Source organism: Harmonia axyridis, chromosome 2 (genome assembly GCF_914767665.1).
Source record: "Harmonia axyridis chromosome 2, icHarAxyr1.1, whole genome shotgun sequence".
NCBI lineage: Eukaryota > Metazoa > Arthropoda > Insecta > Coleoptera > Coccinellidae > Harmonia > Harmonia axyridis.
The window spans coordinates 63,806,935-63,825,132 of record NC_059502.1 but is presented as its reverse complement, the minus strand read 5'-3'; the positions used below and the strand labels follow the sequence as shown (position 1 = coordinate 63,825,132).

The following is an 18,198-nucleotide window of genomic DNA, read 5'->3' as shown; positions in this document are numbered from 1 at the left end:
ATGGCCAAACCGAATATTCACGGTTCCAAGGTCATGATCAGTATTTTGTGGGACCAGATCGGCTTAGTGCATTATGAAATTTTGAAATCGACTGAAACAATCACAGGCGATCGTTATCAAGCGCAATCAACGCGTTAGAACCGAGCATTGACAGAAAAACGACCACAATACAACGAGAGACACGATAAAGTGATTTTACTGCATGACAATGCTCGACCCCATGTTGCGAAAGTGGTCAACAGTCAAGACATACTTGGAAACGTTGAAATGGAAAGTCCTACCTCACGCAACGTATTCTCCAGATGTTGCTCCCTCGGATTATCATTTGTTTCGATCAATGTCTCACAGCCTGGCTGACCAGCATTTCCGGTATTATGAAGAAGTAAAAAATTTCGATCAGATCAATTTTTTAAGACTTTGTTATTTTATTAATGTTCAATTTGTAGGGAATCTATCGAGATTCAATATCGAATATTCTTTTCAGAATCAATAGAAGACAGGAAGGGAAAAAATATCAAATTTTCACAAAAGTTGAACTTTTAATTTAAAAAATTTTTCATTAATAATTCTCACATTAATTCACATAAAATGAATTCTCATCAAAAATTTTATATCTTACACTCAAATTATGGCCATTCAATTTTCAGTTTAAACTTATTTAACATATGATAAATTACACCATCACAGTATTACGTGAAATTTTCAGTCACATTAAGGAGTTCCTGTTTAGTTATAAATAGATGGAACTTCAATTAATAGAAACAGTTCTGGTAACTTCATAAACATTGAAATATCGACACATAAATCAAAGTTATGATATGACAAAAAACCATTATAACTACGGAATCATTGGAGTCCATATATTTACCTATATATTTAATGATAAGTATATTGAATATTGATCATAAATATGTTCAAATACAAAATCAATGATAACGGTTTACCTAACTCCAAAAAAAGATAACGATTGAAGTTATCAATATATCACAATCAGAAGAAACGGAAAGGAATGTATAGCAATATTTAACAATAAGATATAACACATTACATTACAATAAATAAATATTGTAATCCTAATAAGTAAGTTTATAAGGAGCCAGTGGCGAAGCCAGCTTTCAACAATAGGGTGCCATGGAGAGGGCAGGATTTTTAAAGGGGGGCCAATTTTTTTGATTCATCTCGTTTACGTTAAATTCATGTTGTAATTTTTGCTCATACGATATTTGAGGAGGGAAAAGCAAACATTTAGGGGGTACTTGGGCCCCCTAGCTTCGCCACTGTAAGGAACAAATTGAAACATCTAAATGACAAAAAAATATTCAAATAAATATAAAACAATTAGGATTCGCACATGCTCATTCATCATGTGGATTCATTCGTAAATGGAAAATGTTCAATATCACAACAATATTCGAATGAGTTTCAAATTTTTACCTTTTGTGATATTTTCGACACCTTTATATTATGATGTTCATAATACGAAATTGTTGTGATACAAACATTATTCTAGATGGATCGTGAAAACAATTTTTTTCTGTGACGGGAAAAAAATTTGACATTTAATCTCTGTTGACAGGTAACAAAATATGACTTTTCACGAAATTACTTTTTTCCCCGGGAAAAAAGTGAGTACTTTTTTCCCGGATATATATTTATCTACATATAGATAAAGGAATAATAATAATTCCACCACACTATTGATGGCTTTTGTTGTTGTGCCAATTCCTAAAAATAAGCCAATAACACTGTCTCCGAGAAAGAACTGCATATCTTTATCATTTTCCATTCCATAAATCTTGAATACGCGGTTTCGTAAATTTTCCGCAATTTAGCTGGCAATAATTTTCGTGACGCTACTTGCGCTGCTTCTATCAACTCCAGTGGAGTCAGAGAAAACTCGGAATCAGACATTTTTTAACTTTATATTATTCAACAAAATAACTACTGAACAATTATTACTGAGTTCGAAATTTTTGAAACAAATCACAAAATTAATTTGACAGATATTTGATTACTTTGAAGTTTCCCTTAGCAACGCAGGTCTAATTGCAGCTTACTAGTTTAAAAATTCAAATTTCATATCGATAACATTCTGACTTTAATATATTGTAATAATATGTTCTTTCACTATTAAATTGTCGTTTTTCCTGTCACAGAAAAAAATAGTGTATTATACACGGGAAAAATATTAGATTTTAGCTCTCGGTTTTTTGTCTCCCTCCGCTTCGCGTCGGGAGACAACATAACCTCGAGCTAAAATCTAATACTTTTTTCCCTTGTATAATAAATAACTATTTTTCTGTGACGGGAAAAAAATTTGACATTTTATATCTGTTGACAGGTAACAAAATATGACTTTTCACGAAATTACTTTTTTCCCCGGGAAAAAAGTGAGTACTTTTTTCCCGGATATATATTTATCTACATAGAGATAAAGGAATAATAATAATTCGACCACACTGTTGAAGGCAGTTCCGGAAAATAAGCCAATGACACTGTCTCCGAGAAGGAACTGCATGTCTTTTTCATTTTCCATTCCATAAATCTTGAATACGCGGTTTCGTAAATTTTCCGCGATTTAGCTGGCAATAATTTTCGTGACGCTACTTGCGCTGCTTCTATCAACTTCGGTGGAGTCAAAGAAAACTCGGAATCAGACATTTTTTAACTTTATATTATTCAACAAAATAACTACTAAACAATTATAACTGAGTTCGCAATTTTTGAAACAAATCACAAAATTAAATTGACAGATATTTGATTACTTTGAAGTTTCCCTTAGCAACGCAGGTCTAATTGCAGCTTACTAGTTTAAAAATTCAAATTTCATATCGATAACATTCTGACTTTAATATATTGTTATTATATGTTCTTTCATTATTAAATTGTCGTTTTTCCTGTCACAGAAAAAAATAGTGTATTATACACGGGAAAAATATTAGATTTTAGCTCTCGGTTTTTTGTCTCCCTCCGCTTCGCGTCGGGAGACAACATAACCTCGAGCTAAAATCTAATACTTTTTTCCCTTGTATAATAAATAACTAATTTTAACAGCATATCCGATTTAAAATATGCAGGCTTGCATTGCATCCAACTAGGATTTTTTTCCATATTTACAATCCGAAGAATATCAGTTAACAATATTTCGACAACTTATATTCATGACCTATTCGAAGTTTACACCTGCGTATGTGTGTTACTATGTGCTTGCTCTTGTTCATTTCCACCAGCTATTTGGTTTGCAGGAGTGTAATACTGAAATAGAAAATATAAGTTTTTGAGGTATTTATTCAAAAATATATGTTTTCATTTTCAGCTCAAATATCCATGAAATATGGAAATCTATGAACCTACCCTTCCATTGTCATAATCTCTGCCTACTCCGATGGTAAGGCGTGCCTTGGCTTTCATGGCATCGCTCAAGGGTATTTTGGCTCTTGTTGCCTCTGTGTGTGATTTGTAGCAAAACTCTATAAGAGCAACAGATAACGCCAAAAGAAGTCCTGTGATAAGAATATAAAATATGCCTGCTACGTTGCTTAAAGAAAGCTCACTTCTTGTAGCATCCTGAAACATAAAAAAACCATGTGTTTTTTTTATCAGAATCTCGAAACGAAACAAATACAGAAACCAAGAAAATCTCCTTCATATTAAGAATTTTCAACAATCTAATCTTACAATGATAGAACTAGATATAACTCAATTCGCAAAATTATCAATACTAAATGAATAAATCGCCAATAGTAAGAAAAAAACCTGTTCAAATCCTGTAATTTTCAGAAATATCAGAATAATTTCAGAAATCAAAAGAGGTTAAAAAATGAAATGAAACTGTATGCCTTGTATTTTATTTGTATTCATCCGAGACTTAGATATAATAACATTATTATTATCGATAATGCGAAAAGTTTAAAACTAATTAATGATTTTCGGAGATTATTATTAATATTAGTGTCTCATACCTGCTTTTCATTCGAACACTGTGAACGGTCATACCACCATTTGTTCGTTAGTTTAGTCAGTTCCTCATTTTCTTTCAAAGAAAGTACTGCTAGATTTACGGCGTCCCTACAACAACGATATCATCAATAGAATAAAGCATAGTATAAGGAAAGGATAGTAAGCCAACCGCCGTTTGACGGCAAGGAAATAGTCACCAGGGGTCGCTACTGTAGTTGGATTTGGATTTGGAGAAGTAACTCGATAATAGATGGCACTGAATCATGAGCTATAGATGGCTCAGAAATAATACGATAATTCATTCAGTGGCGTGGTTGAAAAGGAGTCGCATGACATTGCCAACAATTTTTATGTTATTATTAAGTTATCACAAATACACGCCACTGGCGTAAATGCTTATTACAGAGCAGAAAAAATATCAAAATATAGAAATCTTCTGACCACTCTATTTCAAATATTTTAGTTCTTCAAAATAACACCGATTTTTTCAGAGGGCTCCACTTTACGGACCAATTTTTGACAGTAAAATTCGAGTAAAACATGAGTACAACTAGATTGCCCTCAACATCAACAAAATCGAAAAAAGCACTACACTGGCTTACTATCCTTTCCTTATACTATGAATAAAGAAACATTATAAATTATATACACACCCTGTATATTTGAATCTAATTTCAATTAATGTTGCATTCATTAGTTACCTCAAAGGTGATCCCAAAGGAGTAGCGACACCAAATCCTTTAGCGTCGAGATTGCTCCCAACTTTCATGGTATTGCAAGGTTTCTGTAGGTTGATGTATTCGTTCTTCGGTGATTCTATGAGCAATGCATATTTTCCTTTGGACTGTCGAACTCTATTGATACCTTCGTCGTATGATTTGACGAAAACATGACTTCTGGAGTTCATGAACTCCCACATTTTGGTGTATAGAGATATTTGCGATCTCTATAATGAAAAACATAATAATATAGAATTTTCGTTAATGTACAGTCGGTGAAAGAGGCATGACCAGTACATATTTCACTTTAAGTAATCTATTAGAGCATTACATCTAACAGATGCCTCGATGAAAAAATGACAGCAACACAGAAAAAATTTATTCAACGTGAAAATTATGCAGTGTATTATGTCCAGATTCTGTTGAAAAGAACTTTTGACTCTTAATATTATCAGTCTCACAAATCAAGAAGCTAGAGGAGACAAAAATGATCACTGAAAGCATCTCGAGAACTATATGATTCAGAGAAAAAATCTTCAGGAACCGATCTCTCTTTTTGAAACAGACATCAGAAATCAGATAATAAATATATTGATTCGTTCTCAAGTTACAGGGTGGTTCTGAAGAATGACTGTTTCAAATATTGCGCTATACCCTGTTTTATGTTTGAGATATTCGAGAAATTCTAAAAAGTTTCTTTCAATAATTTTCATGGTATATATGATACTCATAACAGGTCATAGATATTATTGAAGAGATATAATCGAATTAAAATTTTTTCATTTACGGCCTTCATTTATCTCTTAAGAATGAACTAGTGCACTTGAAGCCATGAACCAAAAAACAAAATATTGGGAAGAAATGGATTTTAATGAATCTTGGTTATTTGAAAAGATTCGAGCACGAAATTTTTCATAATTAATACCAAAATTCTGATTAACCTGTATTGATAATTTATAAGCCAGCACTTGGCAAAATATTGAATATGCTAGTTGAAATTAATAATTCCATCTATAGATAACTTGAAAGTTGAGCTAAAACTTGAATATAAGACTAAAAATCTTACTAAATATCGACTTGTTGCATTGGTTTGTACCTTATTTTTGTTCATATAAATATAAAATATCTTATCGAACTACCAATAACAAAAATAAGTTCTTCTGTGGGTAATTCTTTTCTATTTCTTACCAAATGTGACTTCTTTACTAACCTTGAAGAAATCGTAGGTTGCACCATCAGCTAATGTACCATACTCCACTTCGTTCTGATGTGCCAAATCCTCTACCGAATTGATAGGAGTGACCATTCTTTCAACTGTTAAGAAAGCTGCCAAGTTGGCAGTGTAGGAAGATAACAGTATCAAGGTGAAGAACCACCAAACAGCACCCACTATTCTTCCAGACGTTGACCTAGGTGATATATCGCATCCTTGCTGCATGAAAGCCCCCAGAGAGAACCACAACGAATTCATCATGGTGAAATCGTTAGCCATGGATCCTCCGTGGCCTCCATGAGCACCAGAAATCTCGTGGTGTTCTCCAGTCAGATGAAGAAGACGCCATTCATAAGGTGAGAACCTAGAGACGGTGAACAAGACGATGCTTACTCCAACGAAGCTGAATATGACGCATACCCAAATCTCTTTGGAGAACGGGTTCAGGAAGCTGAATACGCCCAATTGTTGCTTCATGGGTTTCTTGATCATTATGGATATTCCCAGGGACATGAAAGGTTTAGTGAAGTCGATAACTCTTTCACGTTCCGATGTTATAGTCATTGGTGCTATTGCAAGATCGGCTTCCTAAAATAAATTAAAATTAGATTTCATCCATTTTCAAATCATAATACTCTGCGTAAAAGAATTAACGCATATTATGGAAATCTCAAATTTATTCTACAACTGAAGGTGTCCTCAATGATAATTATTTTTATCAGAATTATGCATGCATATGTTATCCACTTTCAACGTTTTTCTTCAATACAGATGTTTTTTCCCAGCAGGAATAAAAAAAGATGAGATTATTAGATTTTGAATGTATTGGTTCCATTCTGAAATCAGTTGTTCTCGATCAATTCTAGTGATCAATAGTTTTTCTTTCATTTGATTTTCTACACTCGATCACTATGCAACGCGAAACACGCAATTTGACCCAAGAGGAATGTGCCCAAGCGGTAGTTTTGCAAGAAGAAGGGTGGACATACACAAGAATTGCAGAAAGGTTTGGAGTTTCCCACACAAGTGTGTCCAGAATGTTGCAGTGATTCAGGGAGACAGGTATGAATGTCTGAAGACCAGGACAGGGTAGACCACGGGTAACAACTGATATTCAAGAACGTTACTAGAGAGTTTTTTTGTTGAGACAACGGTTTGCAACGCTCGCCTCCTTCAAAATCAGCTTGAGCAAACTCATGGGGTGCAAATTAGCACTCAGACAATAAGAAATCGCCTCAGAGAATATGATTTGAGCCTCGTGTCGCGGCAAGAGGCCCAGCTCTTACCCCAGCCCATCGAAGGGCGCGTTTGGATTTTGCGAGAGAGCATATCCATTGGGAAGAGGCTGATTGGGAAAGAGTTCTCTTCACAGATGAGTCTAGATTCTGCCTCTACCATTGTGATCGACGTTCTCTTGTATACAGACGTCCACATGATATATATGCTCAGTGCACTCTTTCCCAATCAGCCTCTTCCCAATGGATACGCTCTCTCGCAAAATCCAAACGCGCCCTTCGATGGGCTGGGGTAAGAGCTGGGCCTCTTGCCTTAAAATGAAAAAAAAAACCTACATTTTATCGAAACGATAAAGCGATCAATTCGTCGATCGAGCTCTCCAAAATTAAGTACCTACCTGTCTTACTAATTCTCCCACCATTCCATCCCAACCTCCTTTAACATCAGGATTCTCAGTTCCATATTTTCCATCTTTAACTATTCGCAATTCATCTGGAATGAAAAATATTCAATAATTTATAATCATATTGAGGGCCAGAATTTCATAATCAGTGAATTGGAATATTTTTTTCTGGAATGGAATCAGAAATCAATTTTTTCGATGAATCATATAAAATATTTTTTAGACTCACAATTTATTCCTAGCCTTTTCGCTATGAGATCCGCTAAATCCTTGCAGTATCCTTCGAATCTGTCATTTCCATTGAGAATTTTTCCTGGTTCTGCTTGGCGCAGCATTATGTAGGGCTCCTCCTGTAGAAATGATGACAGTATAAGATAATTGAACGGAAAATTCGATTTGAACACCAATCGAAATAATATTCATTATGAAGGATTTTCCAATGAGAGATTCAATTTGAATATTGAAAGAAAAGGATGTTTATTAGTTGAAAGAGGAATATATGCTATCAACAATGGAAAACTATACCAGCTGAATGACCGTCAATGCTACCGTTGCAGCGGCATATCATTTTCATGAAATTTCCTAAGACCAATTCCAATATTCATATGAAAAAATTAATGAATAAGGACTTTCTATAATGACGAACTCTTCAAAATAAAAATTAGTGAAAACCTCATAAAAACGATGGTTTCTAGCGTAAAATGAAGTGTCCTAATTTTTGAACTCATCGCTTAAACGGTATAGACCCCTCTTAAGGATGATCTCCAAATAAATTATCTCATATCGGCGTTTTCTGGAAAACTCATACTAGGTACTGGATATTCGGCTAAATTTTTTATGTGTAAATAAATAATATTGTTTAACGTACCACGATGGTTGTAACGATGTAAGTCTTATTGCGTTCAATTGTCACAGGCGGCTTCAATCGGATGTATTTAGCTGCGACAGGAGTGAAACCAGTGTCATCACTCCACTCTGCAACTTTGACCATAGCGCTATTAACTGTCATCTCCACCACGTGCAAAGTATAATTCTGTCTTCTTCCATCTTCACTGAACCGAATCTCGCCTGTTAAACCCTCTAATTCAACCTGAAAAAGAAAGAAAATTCAGTGAAAACAATACGTACAACATGATTATTTCTGTAGAATATTTCTAAATTCGATTTATTGTATAACATATTGCTGTCTGAAATGTGATGTAGTTTGGTTTAAGCACAGTATAATGTGTCTTTCCAGCTGCTGCTTTGATTCTGCCTTCGAACTACCCTTTCAAATTACTAGCAAATAGGAATATAGTTACTCTAACAAAATGATAGTAGAGTATTTCAGAGAAAAAGTATGCTAGTCAACTCTGTTGCTTATTGTACCAATGTGAATCAGTAAATCACTGAAGGACAAAAGAATCAACCTGAAGAACGTCGAAATGACATCGGCTAAGAAAACGGGTCCCAAGAAAATGTTTAACAAATGCTCAAATGAATGGTTTAGCACTTGCTAAAGCAATTGCTTCAGTAAAAAGAAAATTCTGAAGCAAATGAAAGAGCAAATGATAAAGCAAAGGCCAAAGCAGATGCTCAAGTAAATGCTCAAGCAAACGCTCAAGTAAATGCTAAAGCAATTACTTGAGTAAGTAATTCAGCAAGTGCTTTAGCGATTGCTTGAACAAATGCTATTGCTTAAGTAAGTGCTTCAGGAAGTGGTCGAACAAATTATATTACTTAAATTAGTGCTTTAGCAAATGCTAAAGTAAATGTTATAATAAATTTCAAAGAAAGTGCTAAAGCAAGTACTTCAGCAAATGTTGAAGCAAATTCTTTAAACTTCAACTATAATATAGTAGGTCCAATTCGTTATTTTTTTTTTTTTGATTAGTTCATTTCATCGAATATTTAAAATCTATCAGCGTATAGAGCTTTTATTTCATGAATATCAAATCGGTTTGGTACGACAACTTCTGTATGTAACACTTAAATTCTTAAAATATATTGACCTAAGTACCTACTGGAAAGGAGTGAATTGTTCAGGAATCATACCTTCCTCAATAACCTTGAAATCTTATCTCCATGTTCCCAAGGAGTTACCCAACCTCCGGACGTGTTGCAATCTACACCCCTAGTTCCATTACTGAATGTCTGTCCTTTTCTCGTAGTACTCCTGAAACCATCCGGTTTCTTCCTCAGAAGTTTGCTGAAAGCTTCAACCAGTACGAACACGGCATCGTACATAAATGCTGCCTGTGCCGAAATGTTATCTTTGCCTCCTTGAGCTGACATGGGATCGGATTTCTTCCATTCTTCCAGGAATTCCTTCACGTGTTTTTTGGTGCTGTCGACAATGCGAAATCCTGTTATGTTTATGGCTCCATATTCGATGACTTCGCTCTCCCATCTGTCATCCATTACCTGGAAAAGCCGTTACACTATGATATCAGTTGGAATTCTATGGGCCGTATTAAAAAAACTAAAGAATATCCTTGTAAGTATAAGGTAGAAGTATAAGGCTTTGAATTGAAGAAAAAGGTAAGAGTATAAGCATTTCCTTTTTTTCGTATTCATAATGATAACCTCATACTTGCAAGAATAAGTAAATGGTTGTTGGCATGTTGGCTTGTGACTGTGTGTGATCTTCTTCTGGCAATTCTTCTTCAGGTGCTGCATAATCGATATCTTTCAAAGTTTTTGCCACGTTATGAAGCACAATACAGGCAACAATTATTTTTGGCACATTCTCCAATTTCACTCGGCAAACATGTTGCAAAATAGGAAGTCGACGTTTCAGTTGACCAAAGCAACGTTCAATTATCACTCTATCTTTTTTCAAAAGTTATTATAATTTAGTTCAGCACCTGGAGCGGGGTTTCGGAATGGAGTCATGAGCCACGGCTCTATACCATATCCAGCATAAGCAAGTAGCACGACGTTGTTTTTATTTTGTAATTGAACCCTTATTTGTGAATTTCTCCATATTCTTGAATCGTAGACCGAACCAGGCCAACTAATGTCGGTACTAGTGAACATTTCTCTTGCATCACATTCAGTGTAGGATAATCTTTCCGGTTGACATATTCATCACTGGCGATTTGGTTTCAGAATTCCTACGTGGGTACAGTCAACTACGCCAATTGCTGTTGGAAACCTATATTTGCTTTGCCATAACTGTTTGGCATCCATAAGTGCATTGTTCGTAGACGGAAACTTTATCCAGTAATTTGATTGCGCCACTATGCTGTCAATTATGGCAGTCACTGTTCGAGATAATGTAGCTTGACTTACACCCAGTTCTTGACCAATGCCTTTTTAATACCCAGGATCACTGAAATAGCGTAAACATATCTTCATTTTTAGGACGGATGATAACGCACCTCCTCGAGTTTCAGCATTATTCATTCACAAAAATCTGTTAGCAAGCCATTGCACATTTTCCTCTTGAAACCGATATCATTCTTTGTAATCACGAACAGGTGTTGATAAACGCTCTTTGTAGTGCTTAATCTCTTTCAGTTCCACAACATCTGCCATCGCTACAACTGATCACTATACGACTGAGTCTGCTACTGACCACACTCAAAATTATTGAAGGATATCCTTTTCATTTAGAGTAAAAGGTAACGTTTATGAATAACCAAATACTTTTTGTGAAGGATATGCTCATACTCTATTAGTATAATATTTCACTCGGAATATTATGAATGCGAGCTGAAGGATTTCCTTTATATTCTGCAAGTATAAGCATAACCTTTTTCTTATGAATACGGCCCAATCAATGCTATGCATATATGTACAGGGTGGTCCAACGAAAACTTAACACCACGATTTTCCAACTTCAATATGGAAATGTGGAAAATCGCTCGGACCCGTCAGTTTCTGATTCGGGGGGGAACAACTTTTCCACTTTTTTCATCCTCGTAACTTCAATTCCCTAACAGGGATGAGTACAACCCCTTGAGTTTGAATGGGGATGAGGGGTGTTGCGATAACTAATTTAGAAGATTTTCTACTAAATAATTCTTACTCACCAATCCTGAAAGTAGATAATGATATGTTCTCCTTCCTAGAGTTATATCCCTAACATGACTAACAACAATCTCCTTTGCCATATCAGCTGTACAATCCAGCACTATGTACTTGTGTTCCCAACGAGCTTGCTCTTCTAGTCTCCTCAAAAATTGCAAGGCTTCGGAGGCATTTCCAATTCTTCTCACGGAAGATACTTGAAAACTTTCTTTTCCTGGCATCAGGCCTTGGTAGATCTGTTGCAATCTTAACAGGCCTTGTTGGAGAAACAATGGAGTCAGATAATTTAATTAGTATTCAGGTATTTCAGGTTTCAGTAGCCTAATTTCTCCTATTAATTATTTTTCTCATTTTGAAGACAAATGATAACTACAATAGTTATATTACCTATGTGACTTCATGAAAAGAAACGAAATTACCAAATTATTCACGAGTTTATAATAAAACAAATTTTTCCTACGAAATAGATCATAATCAGAGTGTTCAAGTAGCATTTGGAATTCTTGAAATTATGGGAATTACATAAAATATAGTAGGTACCTCCAGACTGATAAATAATTTGAGGATAAAATTGAGGGAAATCATTGGGAATTTAGATGGCATTATAAATTCTTTCCTCTTCAATCAATATGTAAAAAACTAGATCAATTGATTCCTTATTATTTTGTTTTATGTGTAACAATCACTAAAATTGAAACTAGTGAGCGCATAGATGTTGTTGAAAAAACCCTTACCATCGTTGGAGTCATAAAGATAGATAATTTTATCCCAGTTGTAATATCGTACAGTATCGATGATTGCTTGGTGATATTCTGGTCTCATGGATATTGCATAATCTAAGAAGCCTGAGGAAGGAGCCAACACCTTCTCAGGAAACCACGGCGTTACGAAAGGCATCTGAAATGTGTTGCTGTAAGAGTGCAGAGTGTCGAAGGAGTCTGGAGACACTGCACCTAACATTGAGTACACTCCCCGTTGAAACTGATTGCAAACTGCAAAAAAAATTTGAATTTATTGGATTTTCGTATTTTTCCGATTTTACGAACATATTGAACAAGATGGATGTGATAGCGACGATCTATTTTGTCTACATTTATTATTATTCACTCTTTATTTCATAAAATGTTATACAACAGTGCTATTAACAAAGTGCAATAGAAGAGCATATCGCAGAGTTTTTTCGGTAAATAGTTAATGGTGTGAACTCTTAGAGTGTGAATATTCAATTGATGCTCTCTTGAAAGCTGAAAAATGAAGGTTCACTTCAGAAAGTAAAACGACTGCCCAAAAGTCATATCATCTTAGAAATAATTGCTGTTCAGTAGTCAGAACATTTTTTGTGGAAATTTTCTTTGAATCAGTTGTGTATTACTCGAAAAAACTTTATGAAACTTGGCACAAAAATCACGTAGATCAATTCGTTGAAGGAATTCTGAATATTTACTTATCTTCCTGTTTGTCCGATAGGTATATTCCTTGCAGTATTAAATATGGGTTCACCTATAAACTCCTGATTTATCATCTTTTAGTGTAACATAATAGATTTTTTGATTTGAATTTAATTTAATTCAATTTAAATTTAATTCAATGTTATTAAGTCTGACATTAATATTAAAATGCTTAATTATTTCGTAGATTATTTTGAAATACTCACTTAATCTGGACAATTTGAATGCATCAGCTGTATTGATGACATCCACGTAGGCTTGTAGTTCAAACCTTCTTCCAGTAATGTTCTGATTGTGGTTGAGCATTGCGAATTTGAATGCTGTTTGCACTTCATCTGTTCCTTGCTCAAAGATTGCACCTGGAAGAGAATATGTCCTTCAAAATAATTCATATTTCACTGGAAATTGAAGATTCATCTGAATTCCGAATTTTTTTTCCTTCAAGCTGATAGGCTGATATACCATATTTCCTCTTCCGCCTCACTCTTTTGGAGAATTATCTTTGAATTCTAAAATTTCGTCACGATATCAATCACCACGAGTATTAACCATACCGTGTGGAAAAGCCGAATGGAATAAATTCATTATTTTGGTTGCTGTACATATTCATGAAAAATCCCGCAGCAATTTAAATTTTAAATTGTCATTCTTCTTCATATAAATGCGAACCCTGTCTTCAACCCACTTTGAAAGACAGGAACAACCCCCAATTTTGGAATGGGAAAAATGCAATTATGACACATCTTTCGAAAGATCTCTTCATTCCCTATTACGAAATGTTACTGCTTCCAAAATTTTTGAAGATATTAAACCAGAAAAATATAATCATGTGATTACCGATATTCATAATAAAATATTCTCTCGAATATTTCCAAATCTTGTTACAATAATAATAATTATATTCGCTTTTAAACTATGAAATGTGAAAATGAAAGAAACCATAAAATTGTGTTTTCCAGATGGTACCATAAAAACTACGTAAAATATTTTCTGTGGCAATGTTAGTTCCTTTAGAAATTCTTCGCGAATTGTTTTGTGCTGATAAGTTGTAGTTTTGAATATTGGTTCGATTGGCAGCAGTGACGGCTCGTGCCCTCGAGATATGGGTCGGCCACATATACAGGGTGTTTCCTAAACATGCGGCAAAAATTCAGGGGGTTGTTCCTTGGACTATTTTAAGCATGTTTTGTCCTTGGATGATTTTTGAAAAACCTCTTTGTTTCGAAGATACAGGGCGAACAACATTTTTCATATTTTTAAAATTAATAATAGTTTAAATAAAAATGCGTACCGCACTGTGTTTACTAAGTAGGTACAATTTATTTTTAAATTTGTTTAACAACATTCCAATTACTAAAAACGGCCAGTTTTTTGACTAAAAATTGATAAGTGCAGATTGTAAAGGAATACAGATTAAACACGGTTTTCATTTGAATTCGTTTTGTGATGATCCTGGTGTTTTTGAAAGGGTTCGGCAGTCAATGAGGAGAAGATTGGATGCTTGTATGCTTGCTAGAGGTGGTCATTTTCAACAGTTTTTGTAGGTTGAGTTGAATTTTCATGTAATTTTTCATAATAAAATGTTATTATCTGAAATTTTGTTTCCCCTATATCTTCGAAACAAATAGGTTTTTCAAAAATCATCAAAGGACAAAATATTCTTAGAATAGTCCAAGGAACAACCCCCTGAATTTTTGCCGCATGTTTAGGAAACACCCTGTATATATATATATATATACAATATATATATATATCTTGAAATCAGGATGTTTTCAAAGTTAGGAATATATTAATTATATTTTCATGATCAGAAAATCAATACCTAACTACTATCGAACGGCATAAATAAGTTCTTTTCTGATTAAGACGTAATATCCCATAATTAACCATTCATTTGAATATATTAATTATATTTTCATGATCTGAAAATCAATAGCTACTATCGAACGGCATAAATAAGTTCTTTTCTGATTAAGACATAATGTCTCATAATTAACCATTCATTTAATTATCAAATATTTGATATAAACTGTGAAAAGTTGCTGCTTCACACTCTGCAATAGGATAACCGGCCAGCCGACCCTGTGTATTGGGAAGCGACCTAATATCGAGTTGTTGTGCCGTTCTACTGACTGGTCGTATTCTGGGCGTATGTCGTAGTATCTTTTCCTTTACGTAGCGCTCTCGGTAGCGCTGGTTCCGCCATCGGCGCTTGGCCGACCTAACGTGATGAGATGCTTTCAGTGACATTCCAGGAGTTGCAATTGTATAATTGTAACATTTGCGTTACATTTCAGACCTAATGTTACGGTGTCACGTACAATTCTGGAATAACTTGTTTGGGGTGATGTTACGAAAAGTAACCATTTACGATTGTGGTTTGTTACAATTTATGAAAGGGAATAACTACGCTGGATGCTTTGGAAATCGAATATTAGGTGGGTCCGAAAGAAAATATTGGCCGGTATAAGTTATATTTTCCTGTTCTGAGTGGAAATATTCATTACCGAGGGAATTTGGACATCGAAATCGATAACTCCGATTGAGTTTGAATGAATTGAATATCTAGAATTATTTTCTATTTCCCGATAATTTTTGGGTCGGCCCGGCCGACCCTGCCGACCCTGACGAGCCGTCACTGATTGGCAGAGATTGCCAAAAATAGCAATTTTACAAATTTTCGGTTACAGAAATAACACCCGAATACAAATCGCTCATTTCATGGAATATTTCCCTCCTGTCAAAAATTCTATGTATATGGAGAACAATTATCGAAAATTACAGCGAATATTTCCCTCCTCTTCAAAATTCTATGTATGTGGAGAACAATTATCGAAATTTACAGCGGTAATTGCATTGTAGGAAGCGAAACAGCACTGCGATAATTGTTCTGTTCATATATACATAGTTTCTTTGCATCTTACACAGTTCGAATCTATGGCAATTTCATTCTACATCAGTTTGACAATTGATGTAACAGTTTATTCGGGAGATATTCCCCCGAATTACACTCTTGCATCAAAATGACCGGATAATTTCGCATTCCAGCGTGTTTTCTTTGAAAAACTGCATTCGGTCATTTTCATTTTTGGAGAAAGAGCCTGACACCGAAGGTGGAGGGTGAAAATGAACTCAAGCAGTTTTTATGACAACACGCTGTCATGCAAAATTATCGGTAATTTTGATGCACTTGTGCAATTACTTACGATAATTGCATTGTAGGAAGCGAAACAGCACTGCGATAATTGTTCTGTTCATAGATGCATAGTTTCTATGCATCTTACACAGTTCGAATCTATGGCAATTCCATTCTACATCAGTTTGACAAGCGATGTAACAGTTCATTCGGGAAATATTCCCCCGAATTACACTCGTGCATCAAAATGACCGGATAATTTCGCATCCCAGCGTGTTTTCTTTGAAAAACTGTATTCGGTCATTTTCATTTTTGGAGAAAGAGCCCGACACCGACGGTACCTAACAATTTTTGGATTGGGTGCCTGTATACGAGAAGAATTGATGAAAATTACTATCGACGATATAAAAGATAAAGAAAACCTAATAATCGTAATATCAAGAAGGACACTAGGGCTCTAATAATCATTCATCTCGTATAATCATCACAAAAAAGTATGAACACAAAAAACACCCTGTATCTTGAAAACAAAGCGTTTTCGCTCCCATGTTCATGAAACTTTTCATTCTTGAAATTATCCAATTATCTCTCATTTTCGTTTGTACCTCCAACTCGGGAATGTCCTGTCTTGAATTTTGATTATATCTTCACCAATTGCATACAAGAAAGATTGGATGCATATCTGTTTGGAATTGAAGATTATCAAGTCCTAAATTTTTTGCGTCGTCTTAGCCAGAAAAAATTATATGCGAGTCCCTGACTGTAATTTCCATGGTTTGTTTCTATGTCGAGAATAAATAAGATAAAATACTGTATTGATGAATTAATCAAAAATAGTTACATATTTTCTTTAAAAGTGCGGAAAGTGGTACTTTCCCGCATGAAACTGCTATTGGTGAGCCGGGCAAGCAGTAGAGTGCGGGAAAGACACTTTTCGGAAGTCAAATGTTCATGAATACTATCTTAATTAAGAAGAAAAGGACACTAACTGAAATCGCACACAAATAAATTGTTTGTCGAATTTATTAAACCAACAACTCAATTTCATTGCATGAATTTTTACCACGACAATAAATTTGCAATTAAAACTTTTAATGTGGCTTATTATACCTAAAAGCTGAAAGATATCGAAGGATTGAAATCTCATAAACTCATTCATGTTGTACCCCATATGTATTAATTTCATTTTATATAACTCAATTTGGTTTATATTCCAGCTGATACTCAGCCCTACCTTGAAAATTAACATTTCTAGGTGTTTATCTCCCTATAACCTACAAGAAGTAAACAAAATATCCAAGAAAACATTAATTTCATGAATGAAAAACCGCAAAATCCACTTACCCAATGGTATCTTATCACCAGTGGCGTCAACATTTATAACAATAACGAATAGAAACAGTGTTGATATACATTTGAAACTCATCTCTTCAGTTGTAGCAGCCTCACTCATGGACCAAATCTCACAGAGGTAAATCCGACGCCCGGCGTCGGTACGCAGCCGCGTACCTTTCTCTTCGATTATTTCTCATCGTTTCCCCGGAATCATCGGGGATGTATATGATAATTCATCGTTAATCCTCGAACTTTCATCTCTGATAATACGGTAACAGCATCTTACGTTTGGAGCTTGTTCCTAAGAGGTTATCAATAAAATTAGAAATTTGTTTCGTTATTAGGTATATTGCGTCTAAGATGATTGGGAATTCGACAAAGTATGTCTCGATTAAGAATTTTCACTGAAAAACTTTCGGAATATTTTGGGGGAAAAATTTCAAAAATCACTAATGACGTGATGTAGGCAGATTTGATTAGTTTGATTGCTTCAGTCAATTGATCAGTCAAAATTGAAATTGAAATTCCAGTGTTCTCAATTTCCTCCTAATAAGAGCCAGACCTTCGTCATATTATAAAAGCTGAAAGTTTTTCTGTGAATGTTTCTTGCACAGATGAAGAAGTCCGGCGAGTTCGGTTTGTGGTTACTTTGGCAGGTAACAAGTAGTAAAGGTGTATAAAATAGTTCTTTATATTCGTTGAAGTAAAGGGTGTTTTTTTTAGAGCTATAGAAA

The 18,198-nt window shown here is 34.8% G+C and overlaps 1 protein-coding gene across 1 annotated transcript; it reads right to left on the bottom strand.

The window, feature by feature from the left end:
- Positions 1–3,050: 3,050 nt before the first annotated feature.
- Positions 3,051–17,763, bottom strand: LOC123673804 (glutamate receptor 1-like). Its single transcript, XM_045608491.1, has 13 exons — positions 17,474–17,763; positions 13,200–13,352; positions 12,280–12,537; positions 11,548–11,801; positions 9,566–9,934; positions 8,400–8,621; positions 7,761–7,881; positions 7,526–7,620; positions 5,890–6,480; positions 4,662–4,906; positions 3,963–4,068; positions 3,355–3,567; positions 3,051–3,255 (listed from the first exon to the last, which is right to left on the bottom strand). The coding sequence occupies exons 1-13, from the start codon at positions 17,580–17,582 to the stop codon at positions 3,178–3,180; spliced, it is 2,814 nt and encodes a 937-aa protein (XP_045464447.1). The 5' UTR covers positions 17,583–17,763; the 3' UTR covers positions 3,051–3,177.
- Between the last annotated feature and the right edge of the window lie 435 nt (positions 17,764–18,198).